Source organism: Barbus barbus (assembly GCF_936440315.1).
Source record: "Barbus barbus genome assembly, chromosome: 15".
Classification (NCBI taxonomy): Eukaryota; Metazoa; Chordata; class Actinopteri; order Cypriniformes; family Cyprinidae; genus Barbus; species Barbus barbus.
Genome location: NC_136743.1, coordinates 8,149,657 through 8,168,146, shown reverse-complemented (window position 1 = coordinate 8,168,146; position 18,490 = coordinate 8,149,657). Strand labels below are relative to the sequence as shown.

The following is an 18,490-nucleotide window of genomic DNA, read 5'->3' as shown; positions in this document are numbered from 1 at the left end:
AAATTAGAATATCATGAAAAAGGTCAATATTTTTTGTCACTCATTTCAGAAAGTGAAACCCATATATTATATAGATTGATTACACAGAGTGGAATATTTCAAGCCTTTATTTCTTGAATTTTTGATGATTATGGCTTACAGATAATGAAAACCCAAAATTCAGTGTCTCGGAAAATTTGAATATTACATTAGATCGATTTTAAACAGAAATGTCAAGCTTCTGAAAAGTTTGTTCATTTCTATGCACTCAATACTTGGTTGAGCCTCCTTTTGCATGAATTACTGCATCAATGCAGCGTGGCATGGAGTTGATCAGTTTGTGGCACTGTTCAGGTATAATGGAAGCCCAGGTTGCTTTGATAGCGGCCTTCAGGTCATCTGCATTGTTGGGTCTGGTGTCTCTCATCTTCCTCTTGACAAGGTCAGAGGTACAGGTCAGGCGAGTTTGCTGGCCAATCAAGTACAGTAACACCATGGTCATTGAACCAGCTTTTGGTACCTGTGGCAGTGTGGGCAGGTGCCAAGTCCTGCTGGAAAATGAAATCAGCATCTCCATAAAGCTTGTCAGCAGAAGGAAGCATGAAGTGCTCTAAAATGTCCTGGTAGATGGCTGCGTTGACTGTGGACTTCAGAAAACACAGTGGACCAACACCAGCAGATGACATGGTAGCCCAAATCATCACTGACTGTGGAAACTTCACACTGGACTTCAAGCAACATGGATTCTGTGCCTCTCCACTCTTCCTCCAGACTCTGGGACCTTGATTTCCAAATGAAATGCAAAATTTACATTCATCTGAAAAGAGGACTTTGGACCACTGAGCAACAGTCCAGTTCTTTTCTCCACAGCCCAGGTAAGACGCTTCTGATGTTGTTTCTGGTTCAGAAGTGGCTTGGTAGCCCTTTTAAGACGTCTGAGCGTGGTGACTCTTGATGCACTGACTCCAGCTTCAGTCCACTCCTTGTGAAGCTCTCCCAAGTGTCTGAATCAGCTTTGCTTGACAGTATTCTCATACCTGTTGCTTGTGCACCTTTTCCTACCGAAATTCTTCCTTCCAGTCAACTTTGCATTTAATATGCTTTGATACAGCACTCTGTAAACAGCCACACCTTTCAGTAATGACCCTCTGTAACTTGTACTGTACAGTACATTAAGTAAAATATTATGTTTACTTAAAGGGTGTTTGTGCATTCAGTGAAGATTTTCTGCTTTCAAAAATATTCAAAATGCAGCTGTAAACAAATTTTGATGTTCTCATTTTGAATGGGATTATTACTCTGTATAGAGACCCACAATGTATCCTTGGCTTTGAGTATACAGTATATACCCTTGCCAAACAGTAAACGTCTGAAGAAACTTGAATATGGAACACTGTCTCCTGTGTCTGCTTCTTCCTGCGGTTTTGCGTTATGATTGATGGGGCTAAGAATATTTGGGGTACTGGGAAATAACCTAACGGTTAAGTAATGTACAGTATGGGAGCACATAACTGTTTTGGAGTTTAAAGTCAGCAAGAGCAAGTACGCAGCCATGCTGACGATAGAATTCAGACTTTAGCAGAGAAAACTTCCAAAGCCAAAGTCCAAGCATTATTAAACTATTCCTTTTGGTTAGAGTTAGTTTACAGTAGATTTTAAAAACATTCTAGGAACCACAATATAACACAATTTAAATGCTTTAAAAATGTTGTAAAAAACACCTTCTTGGTATTAAAATACTTTAATTACTAAAACTAAAAGAATTAATAACATCATCTGTATATTTCAATGATATGTTTTAAAAATGCTAAAATACAACTAAAAGTTTTATGGCAAATCTGTGCCAAGTACTACATAAGGACTACAACAACATAGACTGGAAAACCATTTAAATTCTTAGATACAGTAGCAACTTCTCAGTTACACTGAAAAAAAACAGCTTCAAAATTCATTTTGCAGTATGATTGTTAAGTTTTGGTAGAACAGTCTCTTCAAGTAATGTTCACCATAGACCTTATTTTACACAAAGTAGAAAGCCAGTATGAAACTCCTGAGAAAAGGTAGCCTTCTATTTTGTCCTTTACACTTATGATGTCTCTACTTGGCAAGATTTGCAGTGTACACATGTGCATGTATTCAATCCTAAATCCTCTCCCTTGTTCTTAGTAAAAAAATAAATAAATACATGGACACAAGAAATTGGTTCCAGCAGTTTCCAAGGCTGAAGTGGGTAGTCAAAAATCGGAAACGGGGTTTGTGATGACAGCAGCTTTGAAATGTCTGAACCAACAAGTTAATTACATTTTATCTAATGCATTTAATGATTGTTTAAAAAATTGAATGCTTACATTTAAAAAAAATGGTGTGAAAGAATAAAATAAATGTCTACAAAATACTGTTTTACTAAGTTGAGTTGAGTCATGTTTATTTATATCCTCCTGAGCCCCCCCCCCCCCCCCCCCCCAAAAAAAAAGTTTTGTGAATTTTGTATTTTTTCATGTCATTACCATGTCATTACATTGTTTAGACCATAAGAAAAAAAAGGGAAAATAACATTTTTGAAAAATTATATTTTATTCATATTTTTTTCTTTGTCCTCTGTAGAGGTGTAACAGCACGGCCAGGCTCCCCCATCACTCAACTCCCAAGATCTGCCTCACCTGACTTCTAATCATGCACACCTGCACCTCGTCATCACCCTCATCACGGACACTTCATAAGCACTCACCCCAGTCACCACAGTTGTCCGATCTCGTTGCTACCTACCGGACTCTACTCGGAAGCTCTCCAGTTGATGAGTATAATCTCTGATTACTTACCTTGTGTGCTAACCTCCTGTTCTCTGTCCCGTCCTCTTCTCTGTCTTCAGACCCGTCTGTGTGTGATCTACAAGTCTGAGATCTGACTCCTCTCCGGCCACAAAGAAGCTACTCACCTTGTCTCACGATCACCAGCACCCAAGTCCTGTAAATAAAGACACTATTATTGCACCTACCTTTGAGTCCGTCTGCATCTGTGACAAGAGGACACAAGGACTCAAAATAAAATGGCATGAATAGATATCAAAAAGGCAAAAACAATGGGATTTTATTTTAAATCACCAATCAATTTTTAGGTTTCAGGATTTTTTTATACTAAACTTTGTTTAAGGATGATTCTCAACTATGTTATAAAATATATAACAAAATGATTTGATATACCATTTTGTTTTATGCAGTATGTGTGTAAACATTTCCATAAACTGGTTTTCCCATTAAACACAGTGTATCTATAATGTATCCAATTTGCATATTAATGTGTTGCTGTTGGGACAGCATGTTGAAAAAATAATTGTCATAATGGGAGTAATAAATAACCAGATTTTCATAATAATATCTAATATTTCATAAGACAATTAATAAATAATTAATTTTCCTATTCAATTGTTATGTCTCCCAAAATGCACAATAAACATGCTTTTAGTCCTGGTGTCCTCTACAGTGGACATGAATGAAATGATGTCCTGTTTCATAACAGGAAGTTATATTTGAATTTGAAAACCCATAACATTTTCCTGAGATGTTGCTTTATGACAAACAATTTGAAAATTATTCAGATTTAAATGACAATTACAAAATATAATCATATTTCCATAAGGATGTAACATTTTTCACTAAATTAAATTTAGCCATCTTTAAAGACCTAGGAGAGGGTGTGGCCATGGTGAAACTGACAAACATTTAGTATCTCTGAAAAGCCCTGAATGTGCTCTGTACAGGACATCCAGACTTACAACTGTGACATGTGAGGTCTCAGAGAAATTCACTAAAATAGAACTACAGAGGCAAAAACTCCGTAGCTGGGTCTCAGGAGGATAAAGAACGCTATACAATATAGATTTTTTTCAAAGCAGCTTTACATGAAATAATGATTCAAGTGATGATGCAAACAGAATTCAATTCTCTAAAGACAATAGCAATTATTCAGTTGAAGTAATTTCATTGTTTATTCAGTTTGGTTCAATAACTGCCTAAGGCAAAAGTGGCAAAGAACCCAAAAAAAACATGCTTTGTCTTGTAAGCTATATGAATAAATCAATTTGTGATGTAACAGTGATTTGCATGGAAGAGGTAATTATAGTTTGAGTCCTTTCATCAGCATTTTATAATTAAGAACAGCTGGAAGGATTTCTGCCACAGCTCCTAAAACAGGCATCACATATTCCTTCATAAAACCACCAGAACTTTCCTTTTCTTTTTTTAGATTTGCTATCTCTTCATTCAGGAGATCAGCTTTCTCACTTAAGCCTTTCTTTATCATCTCCTCCTGCTCCTTCAGCTTGCTCTCAATGGCTCTGTCCATCTCCTGCTGCTGCTGCTCCAGCTCCTGGTTGAACTTCTCCTGCATCTGCCTCATTTGGTCCTCCTTCCGCTCCATCTCTGCCTTCATCATTCGATCACTCGCAATACGTTTCTCCTCTTCCTCTTTAAGCTTCTGTTCCATCAGAGCATTCCTTTCCTTTCCCTCTGTCAGTCAACAAAGAAAACCAAAAATATGTGTAATATGATATTACCAAACCTCCAGAACCTGAACTCCAAGATGCCTTAGAGATGCTCTTGAGTAACAATTTGGGTTTTTGGGTTAATTAAATTACAAATGCTCCAGACTGAAACAGTGTAATGAATTACAAATATTCATTAGGTTGGTAAAGATTTACCCTGAATCTTTCTTTCATTTTCAGTGAGCTTTTTATCCGTGTAAAGGATGCTGTTTGCTTCTGGTCCCCGCTCATTCAGAAACTCATTCAGCACAGCCTCAGCCTGCACATAAACATACATTATTAACATTTACTGTATAGACATGCTCATCCCTTCATGTATATTCAAAGAACAATTTCACAGAAACACTGTCCTCACCGATACACCTTTGTTGGGTTCTCTGCGGTACTGTTCAACAATGGCGTCTCTGTCTCTGCAGTAGAGTTTATATCCTCCAGACTGACTGTACTGTCCATCCTGCAGTCGTTTATTCATGTCAGAGAACAGGTTGTTCAGCAGATCTTTGCACTTTTTCTCTGATGCCATCTCGTTCTCTTGCAGCAGGCCTACATAGTACATATTTATGTCTTCCTAAACATACATAAACACACATACATGCATCACATATACATGCTGGAAAACGTCTACTGTACTACCATAGCTGAGTTACAGTTTAAGAAAACTTACCATCAGTTTTTTCAGGTTTTCTCCTTTTTCATCTTTAAAGGAGCGTTTCATAAACTCAGCAGTGGCCAGACTGCTGAACTTCTGGTGCTCTGAGGAAATATCATCCACACCTACTGGAAACTTGTTCTTCACCTGGAAAGAGCAGCATGCTTTATCACTGAATGGCTGTAACAATTCAGTTCAGTTTAAAAAAAATGAATAACTAAAAATTTAAAGCACACACAATGGAAAAACTGGATGCTCAACAAAAAAATATTGATAATGAAAATAGAAAAAAGTCAGCACACCTAGGCTCCAAAAATACAAAAATCTAACTATCATATACTCTTCAAATACGCAAGCTGATCAGTCTGATGAAGAGCATGCGTGCTCGAAATATCTGATAGTCTGTTATTACATTTTTGGAGCCTATGTGTGCCGAATTTCTGTTTTCATTCTGAATAATATCATATTAAATAGTTAACAGATGATGCTCTAAAACTAATGCCTGCCCAAGTGATCTGTATATGTGTCTATAATTCCATTTAATGTTATATTAATCAAATAACAGTTGCTTCCAAAATACACATCTTTTAACTAAAAAACCCACTAAAGCCAAGCTAAAGCAACTTTAGATAAGTAAAGCACAGTTTGATGAGTAACTACACAGTGAATATATAGATAATGTGTATCATACCTTTTCCATCCCAATCTGATACACATTCAAAGCTTCTTGAACAGCTGTCTGGTTCTCTAGATTTGCAAGAGCAACAATTGCATTCTCCAGACAGGGCACCTTACCACTTTTGATTGTGTCTACATAAATCTCTACCAGATGTCCGAGCACTGACAACACACACAAACACATAAACAGATTTAACTTGCAATTATAAAAGCTAATGGGTCTGAACACAATTTTCTCAATATTAAACTGGTAAAACACTCACATTTGCCAGTAACTCTGTGTCCTCCTTTCACTGTTTTCACGACACTATTGTGAAAGATGTGTTCACAAAAACGTTCCGTGACCTTCAGAAAATCGGGTACAAGGTCCCGTTCTTGTAAGCTTTCTAAACGTGTCATGTTTTGTGGTGATGCTGGAGAAGGGAACACAAAACACTTCCTGGGGGACGGGAAATAGTTTCGGATGCATTGACGAGGCAGGTTGTAGTCACTGGCTTTCTTACCCACACCTTTTAGGAGAAAATAACACATTTTTACCAAATTGCAGTAAGAAAGATTTTCTTTTTTCAGTCTTCAGTCACTGTTTATTTATATGTTTCAAATTCTAGCAATGTTTAAGTCTATTTTAAATACCTTTCTTGAGCTGGAGGGCAAATTCAAGGTACTCATCCTCAGTCACCGTCTTTCCTTTAATTTCCAATTCCAAGGTGAAATCTCTCACAACCCAGGTGAATGATGGGAAAAACTGCACAAACTTACAATCCTCTTCTTCATCATCATCCGCTGCTTCTGTCGATCTGATCTTGATCTGCTCAGTGAGCTCAACAACATAGCTGCAGCACATTAAGAAATAACAAAAAAAAATTGTATATGTGAAAGAGGAATGGGTTGTGTGGTTAAAGGATACTGCAGCTTTTCCACTGCAGTGTTATCAATAGTGCCACGGCTGTTGTACACCAGAGTGCTGCTGAGCAGAATAGCCAGACAGAAGATCCAGCCGTCATTCTTAGAGTCTCCCTGAAACACACAGAGTCCTCAGATCAAATTATCCACAATATATATCAACAAGACTATTAAAGTCTACAGTTTTATTCTTGTCCTCACTTTGGCCACATCACCAAGTCCCTCTGTATCCAGCAGCACCAGAGTGTGTCCGTCTTTAAAGGGGTGAGGGACACACCACATCCAGATGCCTTTGGTCTTTGACTCAATAGTATTGCCGAGAGCAAAGCCTAAAACAACCATGTTTTTTATTATTATAATTAGCATGTAGCTAATATTAAGTTGGCATGTCTAGACAGTTCTCTCACCGGACTGTTGTCCTGCCAGGCGGTTCATAAGGTAAGACTTCCCCGTACGGTAGAGTCCCACCACAGACACCACCACCACCGGCTCATTGATCCCACTCAGGAACTTAATGGCATCCTTACAGACGCTGAGTGATCCATTCACGTTCTCCACCAAACATATGGGCGAAGGCATTAGTCTGACTTTAGACATGCTGGCTCTCTCTAGCTCTTCCTGTTTGCTAAAGTAAAAAATAATGAATATTGTAAACAATATCTATAAAAACCTACACTACAACAAAACAACTAACTCTTCACTGACACAGACTTCACTGAAATCTTTTATTAACTTCCATAAAAACAGTATGAAATGGTTACTGATAGGCAACTGTTATTATGATCTCTCAAATACTTTATTACTTTACTAGAATTATAATTTTAGCTAGTTAGTAAGATATTTGCATGACTATATACTGATTAGAAATGGCAAATGTACAAACGGCTTGCTCCTTTAAGACTTGTTGCCCTTTTAAGATTGCGCAGCAAAGTTTGAGAGAAGAGATGCGAGCCGCTCCAGAGTAATCCAGGTGTAATATGTGTGCGTGCATCCTGTTAAGTGAGTTGTTCTTGTTGAATTATGCTTAATACTGAGATTAAGTTGTAATCTTGCCGGCAATCGCAGTTATGGTAATTATTGTCCTTTGGTTGAGCGCGCATAACCAGCACCTGTTTAAATGAACGTTATGTATATATCTGCCGTGAGATTCTATAATCACTCTATTTCTGTTCTCATGTTCTACATTGAGATAGATTATTGTTTTAGTTCATGTCTATTGGGAATCGCAAGTATAAGTGTGTTAATGAAGATTATGCGGTTAAATGGCCTTTTCAGATGCTAATATGCCAATTCGTTGAGTTGTAGTATTTCATTTAATTCCAGTAATATTGACAGTAATGTCATTTGTTATTGAATTGGCAAATTATTGGATTTGAAGTCTGCATTACTTACTTTATTGTATTTGTCATCTATGTACAGCCCACACCTATCACATGCTCCATGGCACAGTAAAGTCATAAAAGAAAATAAGTGTTGTTGACTGAGTTCCTGGGTTCTGACCAGCCCACCAGGGAGAGTGATCCCTTCCACAGTCCTTTAAAGATTCTAATTCCTATAGCAAATGTTGATGACTTTTTGTCTAAGATTTTTAATACGCAAAGCAAAAAATGGAGAAAGCTAATAGTGCCATACAGGACAGGTTAAATCACAAACTAAACACTTCCATATGAAAATGAAATGAATATGAAAACATTTCCTATTCATCAGGAAATCAGGTTTGAGACCTTTATGAGGCATATGGCAACAATCACTGCCCACTTTCAGGATTTGCAGCCCCACCACCCACATAATGACTATTTATTTACTTATTTATATAACAGCAATAATGCACTAAACAGGTAAATTACATATGAACTAGGCTATAATTTATTCAAAATTTGATTTTTTTTTTTTCAGTTGCTAAGAGGACAAACGATCACATACATACACTGTAAACACAGCAAAGTTTCGAGATGGTCCTCACTGCAGAACAGATCCAGGGGGTGTGGTTGGATCTAGATCCAACTCCTCCCACCTTACATTTAGATAAACCTACCCGTCTTCACCATAGACTGTAAAAAAAGATGGACGACGCGTCTCCGCTTTCTTCCATTATAGAAAAGTGAAGCGAATACATCTCAGTATGGCCGCTGCCATTGTGAGTAAATACGTCATTTACTCACAATACTCTACTGCGAGTCTGTGCAGTAGAGATTCGTTTGGAGCCCGAGTCTGCGCAGTAGAGTTTACACGCCCCGTTTTTATAGCATCAAATTACTAGCTAAAATCAAACTTACCACAAAAGTGATAACAACTACCTTAAATGACCAAAATAATATTTTGGAAAATTGTATTGGAAGTGTAATTAATTTTTTTGTTATGACTCAAGTCCCATTCGTTTACATGGAGAGGGCGGGGTTTATGACCTGTACTGCAGCCAGCCACCAGGGGGCGATCAAAGAACCCGCAGCTTCAGTTTCCAGTACAAGTGAGACACACCCGGTCTTCACCCCCTAAATTTACCAATCTCCACTCCCTAGTTGTGGATCCAAACCCGCCCCCTGGATCTTTGTTCTGCAGTGAGGGGCTACTGAAAGTTTCGGGAGTTCCTCATAATGCCATATTTAAATTTTTCGAAAATTCAATGTTTTACAGTAATAACCATGGATGAGAGAAAAATATAATTTGTCATAGAGATGTGGAAGCAATGCAGACTAATATATATATTTTTGTTTGTTTCAAAAAAATTTGAAATGCGTTTGCAATTCTTTGTTTAAAGCAATGCCTTGTGCAAATGCTCTATTCTTCTTGTGTTAAAAGTTAAGTCTTGTACTGTAAAATACTAGTCATCATGACATTAACAACTAGGCATGTCTAGCTGTCAGACAAAACAACCCCAAACAAAGCCCAACCCCGCCCTCAGTTGAACTCAAAGCTGGCCCAGAGTTATGTTACATTTGAATGTGTTCCTGTTATGTTTTCAGAGTCCATGAATTTAAAAGTAACCACAGTCCTTCAGGTGTAATTCAAGGCGTTAAATATGTATTAAATGAAAATATAATTACGTGCCATTAAAAATCAGATGAAAATCTTACATTGACATTTATTCAAAACCAAATGTAGAATATCTAAGAAATTAATAAATAAAACAACGTTCACTTACGTAACCCTAAACTTAATGTGTCTTGACTTTAGTTTGGAGTAAAGATGGTCACGATCGCTCTCTCTCCCTCAGCGATACTTCTCTGCGCGCACTGAACGGAACCGGTCTTATTTACCACAACAGATGATGAGGTTGTCTCCTAGTATCCGCCCATCGTTCTATTCCTGTCTTTACCTTAACAGGTCGATTTCTGAGAAATCACTTATGCAGTGACCGAACCGAACCTGTTGTTTCACTTTTAGTTTCACTTTCGTGTCAGCATCGAACATGCGTTTCTGTACCATTTATGGTGGAAAAGATAGCGAAGTATCGCACAGGGGGAGCCTATGGGGGGTTGCAAGACTTTTGCTCCAGTTGTGTTGAGATTACTAAAGCAGAAACGTCTAACACGACATTTTTACGTCGTCTAACTATCGGTAAGGTAATAAATTGTTTTATTAAGTCAATATAAAAACGGTAAATATAGCTTACTTTTCAATGTTAAATCACTTTTAAGCTAAGTGTCTACTTACCATCATCCCAACACGCTCGCACAACCCCCTGAGACTGATTAGGTACAAATGTTCAATTTCATAATGACCTAATTAGATTTGAGGTCAAATGTAGGCAAGTCTGTTCCTATTTAAGAAACTTTTGACAACATACGTTTTAACAACGTTTAAACAACATACACTGTCCAACAGCAGCAACGTAAAAATGTTATACTCTGTAAGAATGTCTTTGTTATTTTGCAGAGTCATGGCTTGTAGCAGGCTCATGTCTGCTCCGGTGTGTTTCATTGAAAACTATGAAAATGGCAAGCTGCGTGTGAGAAAAGAGGCCAAAGACATTCTGGATGGGATCAATGAGCCGGTGGTGGTGGTGTCTGTGGTGGGACTCTACCGGACGGGAAAGTCTTACCTTATGAACCGCCTGGCAGGACAACAGAACCGTCTTTCTCATGTGCGGTGCAGATATGATGATGAGGACTGAACAAATGAGTGTGTCTGTATCGAAGTATCTGAAAACACTAACTACGTTAAAAGCAGAGCATGTTATGACAAAATAACAGTAATAAAACAATATAAAATAAAGCAATAGAGCCATATAATAATAAAACAAGAATGGATGAATGACTGTGTGTCCAGATGCGCTACTTTCCTGCTCTTTATATAGACTTAAATAACTTAAATACACCTCTCCTGTGATTTATATCTGAAATAGCTGAATACATTTTTTTCAATCACCCTCACGTTTAACTCTTTAATATGCAAAAAGGAGATTTTTATAGATGAATGTACTGTAGACACTCTTTTTAATAAAGGACATTATATAAGTCTTCTTAAGGCACAGTTTGATAGCTTAGGGTCATAAATAGACAAACATGGTTATAATATACAATAATATAATATACTTGTGTGTCTATTTTTACATTGTATATGCATTTAAATGTAACATGCATATGTCTTCTTGGATAATTATGTCATTGTGATTGTCTCAGACTTCGCTCTCGGCAGCACTATTGAATCAAAGACTAAAGGCATCTGGATGTGGTGTGTCCCTCACCCCTATAAAGAAGGACACACTCTTGTGCTTCTGGACACAGAGGGACTTGGGGATGTTAGGAAGGTAGGGGAGGAAGACATCAGCAGTGATGTTTTCATAGAAAATGCCTCCATTGCAACAAAACTATACATTAATTTCAGCATAAGCAACTATCATATTTATCCACTTACTGTAGCTGAAAGAGTCTTAATATTTCAGGGGGATGAGAAACACGACACATGGATCTTCTGCCTGGCTGTTCTTCTCAGCAGCACTCTAGTGTACAACAGCTTAGGAGTCATTGACAACATGGCACTGGAAAAGCTGCAGTATCCTTCTCACACTATAAACACAAAACATGCACATCCAGTGCAATAGATTGAAAACAATCTCTCATAGCACCAATGTTATTCCTCCTGAACTGTGCTGAATTTAGCTATGTTACTGAGCTGACGGAGAACATTCGTGTGAAGGCAGAAGTGAGTCAAGATGAGGACAAGTCGGTAGATTTCATGCGTGTTTTTCCATCCTTTGTGTAGGCTGTTCGGGACTTTACTCTGGAACTGATAATAGGAAATAATCCAATAACATCAGATGAGTATCTGGAGAGTGCACTGACACTCAAATCATGTGAGGCATTACACATACACAGTAAACGCAATATTCTCTATTCATTACCTTCAGCTGTGCCGTATTTGAGCACAAAATTAAATTAAAATCTCTACTCAAAAACCCCACCCTACCGGCTGAGAACCACTGTTTTAGCAGGTGCTAAAGAACATGGGAGAATTATCTGGTCTATGCTGCTCTATTCAGCATGGAATAGTGATTGTTTTAAATATAACACACGGTAGGCGTTCAAATGATTACTGCTTGTTTGGAATGTTGTTTCTTATTTTAGGCTGTTCGCCTCAGACTGTGCAGTATAACCTGCCCCGTCGCTGTCTGCGCCATTTCTTTGTGGTGAGGAAGTGCTTTGTCTTCCCCCGGCCTGCTAGTATGCAAAACATGAGAAGAATGGAAGAGCTGACTGAGAAAGATCTGGATTCAGAGTTCCTTGAGCAGGCAAACACCTTCTGCCATTACATTTCTGACGGTGCAGAACCAAAAACTGTCAGTGGAGGCCGTATAATTACTGGAACAGGTGTGTACTTTCATAGAAGCCCTTGTAGAAAATAAACGTTATAGTGATCTGATCTCTTTTTAGACACATGACATCCATCAATCTAGATATTAGCGAGGCACAATATATTGGTTTCTAGCCGTTTTTTTTTTTTTTTAATTGGTTAGTATTATCGACTTTCTAAAGGTGCTGTAAGTGATATCTGCTCCACTATCAGCAAATAAGACTCTAATGATGTCTTTCAAACACATAGTACTGCTCCAAAGTCTTTTCTTATATTTTGGATGTTGTTCCAAAATCGCTTACATAATTTGTGTTACATAATCTGTTTCCCCTGACAGCTCTGGGTAATCTCGCTGAGGTTTATGTATAGAGGCGATCCGCAGTGGAAAGATTCCTTGCTTGGAGAATGCAGTGGTGTCTCTGGCTAAGATCCAGAACGTCCGTGCAGTGGAGGAGGCCATGCATTTCTACATGACAGAGATACTCAGCATGGCTCAGCTTCCTATGCGCCCAGAAGAGCTGTCCAAAATCCACAAAATTGCAGAGAAGAAAGCAGTTGAAGTTTTCATCACCATGTCTTTCAATGACAATGACCAGATCTACCAACAAGAGCTCATGGTAAAGTACCTGCTGACACAAAAAGCTCAAAAACAGTATGTAAACGTGTGCAAACGTAGAGTATAAATTTAACAGTTCATCACATTTTCTCTGTTTCTTTCATTTGTTTTAGGGGAAAATTAGATAAAACAGATTGCTGTAGCTTTTCTTCAGCATATTTCAATTTGTTGCCAAAGCAACCCTTTTTTTCCATCTAATGTGTATATCTATTTCAATTTAACAAATTATTTTTAATGGATTTAGTATAAAAACAACACTTATGGATTACTTAAAGCACGTTTTAAATGATACTGGACTTTTTTCTACAGAGTGAAGAAGTGTTGAGCAAGTTTTTGAAAGAAAAGGAGGATATTGGAAATATGATTCTACAAGCTGACCAATCTCTCAGTGAAGCGGAACAGGAAAAAGAGGGTACAGTTCAAATCAGCTGCACGCTACTCTATCATTTAACCATCACTTAAGGCTCTCAGTGGTGCACAAGATAGTACAATGACTACAAAGAACTGCAATAGACAAACTCCGCAATTGATTTTACATCAGAATTAGTTCATTATACTGTCTCTCTTTCTTTATAGTGCAGAGGTTGAAGAATGAGATTCTAGAGCAGTGCTAGGTCTAGAGGAACAGAACCGGTTACAGGAGCGGGCGTTTAAAGACATGCAGAGATCCCATAAGGAACATGTTAATCAGATCATTTGTCAGATGGAAAGAGAGCAGGAGAGAATGAGGAGAGACAATGAACGAGTCCTGGAAGCCAAACTAAGAGTAAAAACAGGACACTTTCTTTCAAATCGTGTACTTTGCTGTGTTCCAGAGAAGTCATCTTCTTTAGGATGACCATGGCCAAAGTCATGGTTAGCAATTCTTTCACTTGTGGCTGTTTGTGTTGTATCACAGGAGAAAGATGCTCTTCTACAGAAGGGTTTACAGGAGCAAGCCTCCCAGATGCAGAGGCAGACTGCTTAAGATCAGAAATGCATAAAGAAGTGAAGTCAAAACCATCCACATTCAGCCGGATTGCGGACGGATCAGTGCCACCGCAGAATTGATCTTGCCAGGCTTTGTCATGAAATGGTTCAAATAAGAGTGGTTTTTGCACTAAGTGAGTATGCTTCTCTCACACAATGGTCCATTCACTCCAAGGATGAGAAGTACATTAGTTTCCACACCAATTATAAGCATGCACTTATGTCATCTGCCACTTTATAAGCTCAAGCTCTTTAATTTCAAATGGATTCTGATTGGCTGTCAATGTTTTTATCATTCATCTGCTGGAGGAAAAAAATGTTATGAAAGTGCAACTGTCATGCAGTAGATGTGTGGAATTTGCCATTTAAATTCTGAAAGTTTTTAAAAACTTATCATCCTTGGTGTAAACAGGCCGCAAGCCTCCAAGCAATCACTTTTATGGTGCTTTCACTAAGTTATTTACTCTGGTGAATCCTTGTGAAAAACAGTTTGAAAAGCTGTTAAAATGCTAAAAAATATTTATGCCTTCAAAAATACCCCACAAAAGAGCTCAGAAATATGTGACCCTCTCTGTGAAAACCCAGCTAAAGTCATTTTTTGTTTCACTGTTTTCTACATAAAGTCATCCTTCATAAGGTAAAGAACATTCTGTGAAAATGTAACCTTTATATCTTTAATATTGACTTGAGTAAGACCATGTCAAAGATTGAAAATACAGTGAAATTAATGGTTGAAATCAAACTTTGATGCTTGTTATCTCATAATTAGATTTTGAGACTTTAGCCTGGATTTCACAGAGAGGGTCACATACAGAAAAGCATCATTCCCTCTGTATTTTGTTAAAAATAACCACTTGCTATTATGGATCCCCAAATCAGTATGTAAACTAAATGTGTGTGTTATCATGTTACCTGGCCTCTCCGGCCTTTGTGGTGGTGGTGCAGCTGCCACATTCAAAAGATGCATCTGCTTCAGGTCAGCTACACACACACACACACACAAACTCATAATTTCTATAGTCACATGTTTCATAACTAACAGGAGATTAAATCATACTAAATAAATCATACTGATTAGATTTCCAGTGCATGTCAGAAGCCTGAGCCTAAAAATCAGTTAAATGGATGAATATCCTGTCATCATTTACATTTCCCAAACTGTATGACTTTATTTCTTCCGCAGAACAAAAAAAGGAGAGATTTGGGAACATTGGGAACCTACTTTTTTGGAAACTATTTTCATTCCCACTGACTTCCAATGTATGGAAAAAACACTGTTCCACAGTTTTGGAATGACAGTTTGTGAAGGTAAATAAATAATGACAGAATTTTCATTTTTGGAAGTCAGTGGGAATGAAAATAGTTTCCAAAACTGTGGAAAAGTGGTCTCGTACTGTATCGTGTATCTTGTCAGTGTGTGCACTTGCTTGGCCATTTGTAGTTGATAAACAGGAAAGTGGGTTCAAGCGCCAGCAGAAGGCAGTGTAATGAAGTGGTCTTTAAGAGAAGCAGTCTATCAGCGGAAGTTTAAAATCAGCTCGTAAGTGTATTTACTTGTCTCAGTGTTTAGCGCATTTGCCGTTGCTAGGAAACGCTTATTTTGTTTACTAGGATGAGAGTTGCTGAAATCGCGTTTGGTCTCGTACTGTATTGTGTATCTTGTCAGTGTGTGCACTTGCTTGGCCATTTGTAGTTGATAAACAGGAAAGTGGGTTCAAGCGCCAGCAGAAGGCAGTGTAATGAAGTGGTCTTTAAGAGAAGCAGTCTATCAGCGGAAGTTTAAAATCAGCTCGTAAGTGTATTTACTTGTCTCAGTGTTTAGCGCATTTGCCGTTGCTAGGAAACGCTTATTTTGTTTACTAGGATGAGAGTTGCTGAAATCGCGTTTGGTCTCGTACTGTATCGTGTATCTTGTCAGTGTGTGCACTTGCTTGGCCATTTGTAGTTGATAAACAGGAAAGTGGGTCCAGCTGAATTGAAATGATCATTTGTTGGTTTGGTATAATAAAGGTTATTATACCGCGGCAGCGGTCGCGGCAGTCGTCTTGTGAAGCCCTCTTAGTGTGAAGACCAAAGAGTGTAAAGACCATCGACTCTACCGTGCGACTCCACCGGGCAGGGACACCGGCAAGGGATAGTAGTAGCTTTTTATTTAATTTTTTCATTGATATGTTTATTATTGAAATGTTGTTGTTATATGCATGTGTTAATTTTATTTAATTTCTTTATTTTCTTAAATATGTGGGTAGATAGTATTTATAGAGTTGTAACTTTTTAGTTTTAGTTACTTTTTCTTATTTGTAAGTCGCTTTGGACAAAAGCGTCTGCTAAATGACAAAAGTAAGTAAAAGTAAAGTAAGTATTCCTTTCAAATTAAATCAGAATTATTCTCCATCGAATGAAGCAATGAAAACAACTTCTCCAGTTATTAAGCCAATCAGAGCAGTAAAGGACCAATCAGAATCATGATAATAAACTCATACCTATTAGCAGTCCCGTGGTGCAAACTGTGTCCTGACTGGCCACAGATACAGATCTTTCATTGGTTTGGATCGCAACGGATGTCGACATTCTATGACAGTAAAGTGAACAAGAGATGAATGTGGGTGAAAACCATTCTGCCATTCAAAAACACTCATTAAAACTCGCAGTTTGCCAATACTGTAAATCTAATCAGTGTATGAGTCTTTTACCTGTTTCTGTGCTGTAGTTTGCTTGTGTGATGTCCTGTCTCTGTGTACAGATCCCCTCTTCTTATGAGAAAGAGAGAGACAGAGATAAATATGATACTGTTGATATATACAAATAAATTAATATATAGATGTGAATAAAAATGACGAATAAGCCCATAGGGAATAAAATGTGTTTGTGAGTCACCAATTCTAAACATCTTTCTCTGTCTCTGTCCTCACCTGTTTGCTGTCCTGGTGACTCTCTCTCTCTGATTTTCGACTCCCTTGCAAAAGCATGAGTTCTTCATCACTGCAGTCTTCCTCAGAGCTACACACTCCCCATCCCAGCCCACACACGTCTGTAAGGGTGGCCACGTCCCTCACACAGACCGTCTGAAAAAGTGAGCGAGAGAGATTTGCCCTTACAAAACTAAAAAGTACTTTGGCAGAATCATGGAACAGTAAAAATATCAGACAGTAATATCATGGTAATGTATGATACTCTAGAAGGTGATGTGGTTTTTCTAATGAAGTAGTTCAGAAGAAGTTGGTGGGGAGTTGGGTAGCATCAAAAATGCCATTGTGTAAAACATGGTAATACAATAGTAATTTTTAGTAAGTGTAACAAACATTGCATTAAATATAATCATATTGTATCAGAACAGAATATGTGAGGTACAGCGGTACAGAAGAAGGGAAACAGAAACAATCGTGCTTTTGACCCAATAGTGTACCCTGGAAATTTGTCTTCTCTCTGGAACTGTGTGGATGTCACCATCATCCCAGTGATCTTTCTGCAAGAAACACAAAGATAGAGAGAAATAAAGATTCTAAGTGTTTGAACTGGTTTTTCCATTATGCCTCACCTCTGCCTTGTATTTCCTGTAATCATTCCTGAGTTCTTCTTGCAGTTTGTGTTTCTTTCTCTCATATTCCTCTCCGAAGACCAGTCACACACATTCTCTTTATCCCCATCATTGACTCTCTCTCTCACCCTCATCTCCATGTAAGGGGGCTCCTGTTCCAGACATGCCTTCTCCTCTGCTATCTTTGATTTCTGATCTTCCAGAAACTTCTCCAATACCTCATCCATCTGGAACACATACAAAATATTATTGCAAAGCCGATCAAACATAAACTGCAGCTCTACAGCGCCACCTGTAGATATATATATATATAGATATAGATATACATAATATTTTACATAAACAATACCAGTAACACTTTACAGTAAAGTCCCATTATTGAATGTTAGTGCATGCACTAAAGTTAACTAACAACAATAAATACAGTTTTGGTTACACTATTTTATTTGTAGGTGTCCCTGTTACAGTGTAATTATACATTTAAGTACTGAGTAATATAAATGAACTACATGTAATTACTATATGGTTAGGGTTAGGATATGGTTTGGCTCAGGGTTACTTGCATGTAATTATGCATAATCTATTGAAGTTACAATAGTAAGTTCATGAAACGTGTAACAAGGACACCTTAAAATAAAGTGTTACCACAGTTTTCACAGTATTTAATAATCTTTGTTTAACATTAGTTAAAGTACAACCATTTATTTTCAGTTCATGTTAGCTAAGGTCTATTTAATAATATTAATACTTCTAATTTTCTAATTTTAATATGACTTTACATGTATTTAACTATAGTTAACTAATGTTAACGAATGGAAACTGAAG

At 37.7% G+C, this 18,490-nt stretch overlaps 1 protein-coding gene and 1 pseudogene across 2 annotated transcripts; one reads left to right on the top strand and one right to left on the bottom strand.

Annotated features, from left to right (window-relative positions):
- Positions 1–3,531: 3,531 nt before the first annotated feature.
- Positions 3,532–10,151, bottom strand: LOC306880876 (guanylate-binding protein 3-like). Its single transcript, XM_079434676.1, has 11 exons — positions 9,892–10,151; positions 7,157–7,374; positions 6,951–7,078; positions 6,754–6,863; positions 6,480–6,679; positions 6,110–6,355; positions 5,860–6,008; positions 5,184–5,315; positions 4,875–5,087; positions 4,676–4,778; positions 3,532–4,484 (listed from the first exon to the last, which is right to left on the bottom strand). Exons 2-11 carry the CDS (start codon positions 7,344–7,346, stop codon positions 4,093–4,095), a joined length of 1,863 nt encoding a protein of 620 aa, XP_079290802.1. The 5' UTR covers positions 7,347–7,374; positions 9,892–10,151; the 3' UTR covers positions 3,532–4,092.
- Positions 10,152–10,629: 478 nt separating this feature from the next.
- On the top strand, positions 10,630–14,125 carry LOC306880964 (guanylate-binding protein 1-like; annotated as a pseudogene). The gene is made up of 7 exons: positions 10,630–10,822; positions 11,372–11,499; positions 11,635–11,744; positions 11,852–12,045; positions 12,317–12,559; positions 12,880–13,159; positions 14,057–14,125. The product of its transcript is annotated as a guanylate-binding protein 1-like (transcript).
- Positions 14,126–18,490: the final 4,365 nt, after the last annotated feature.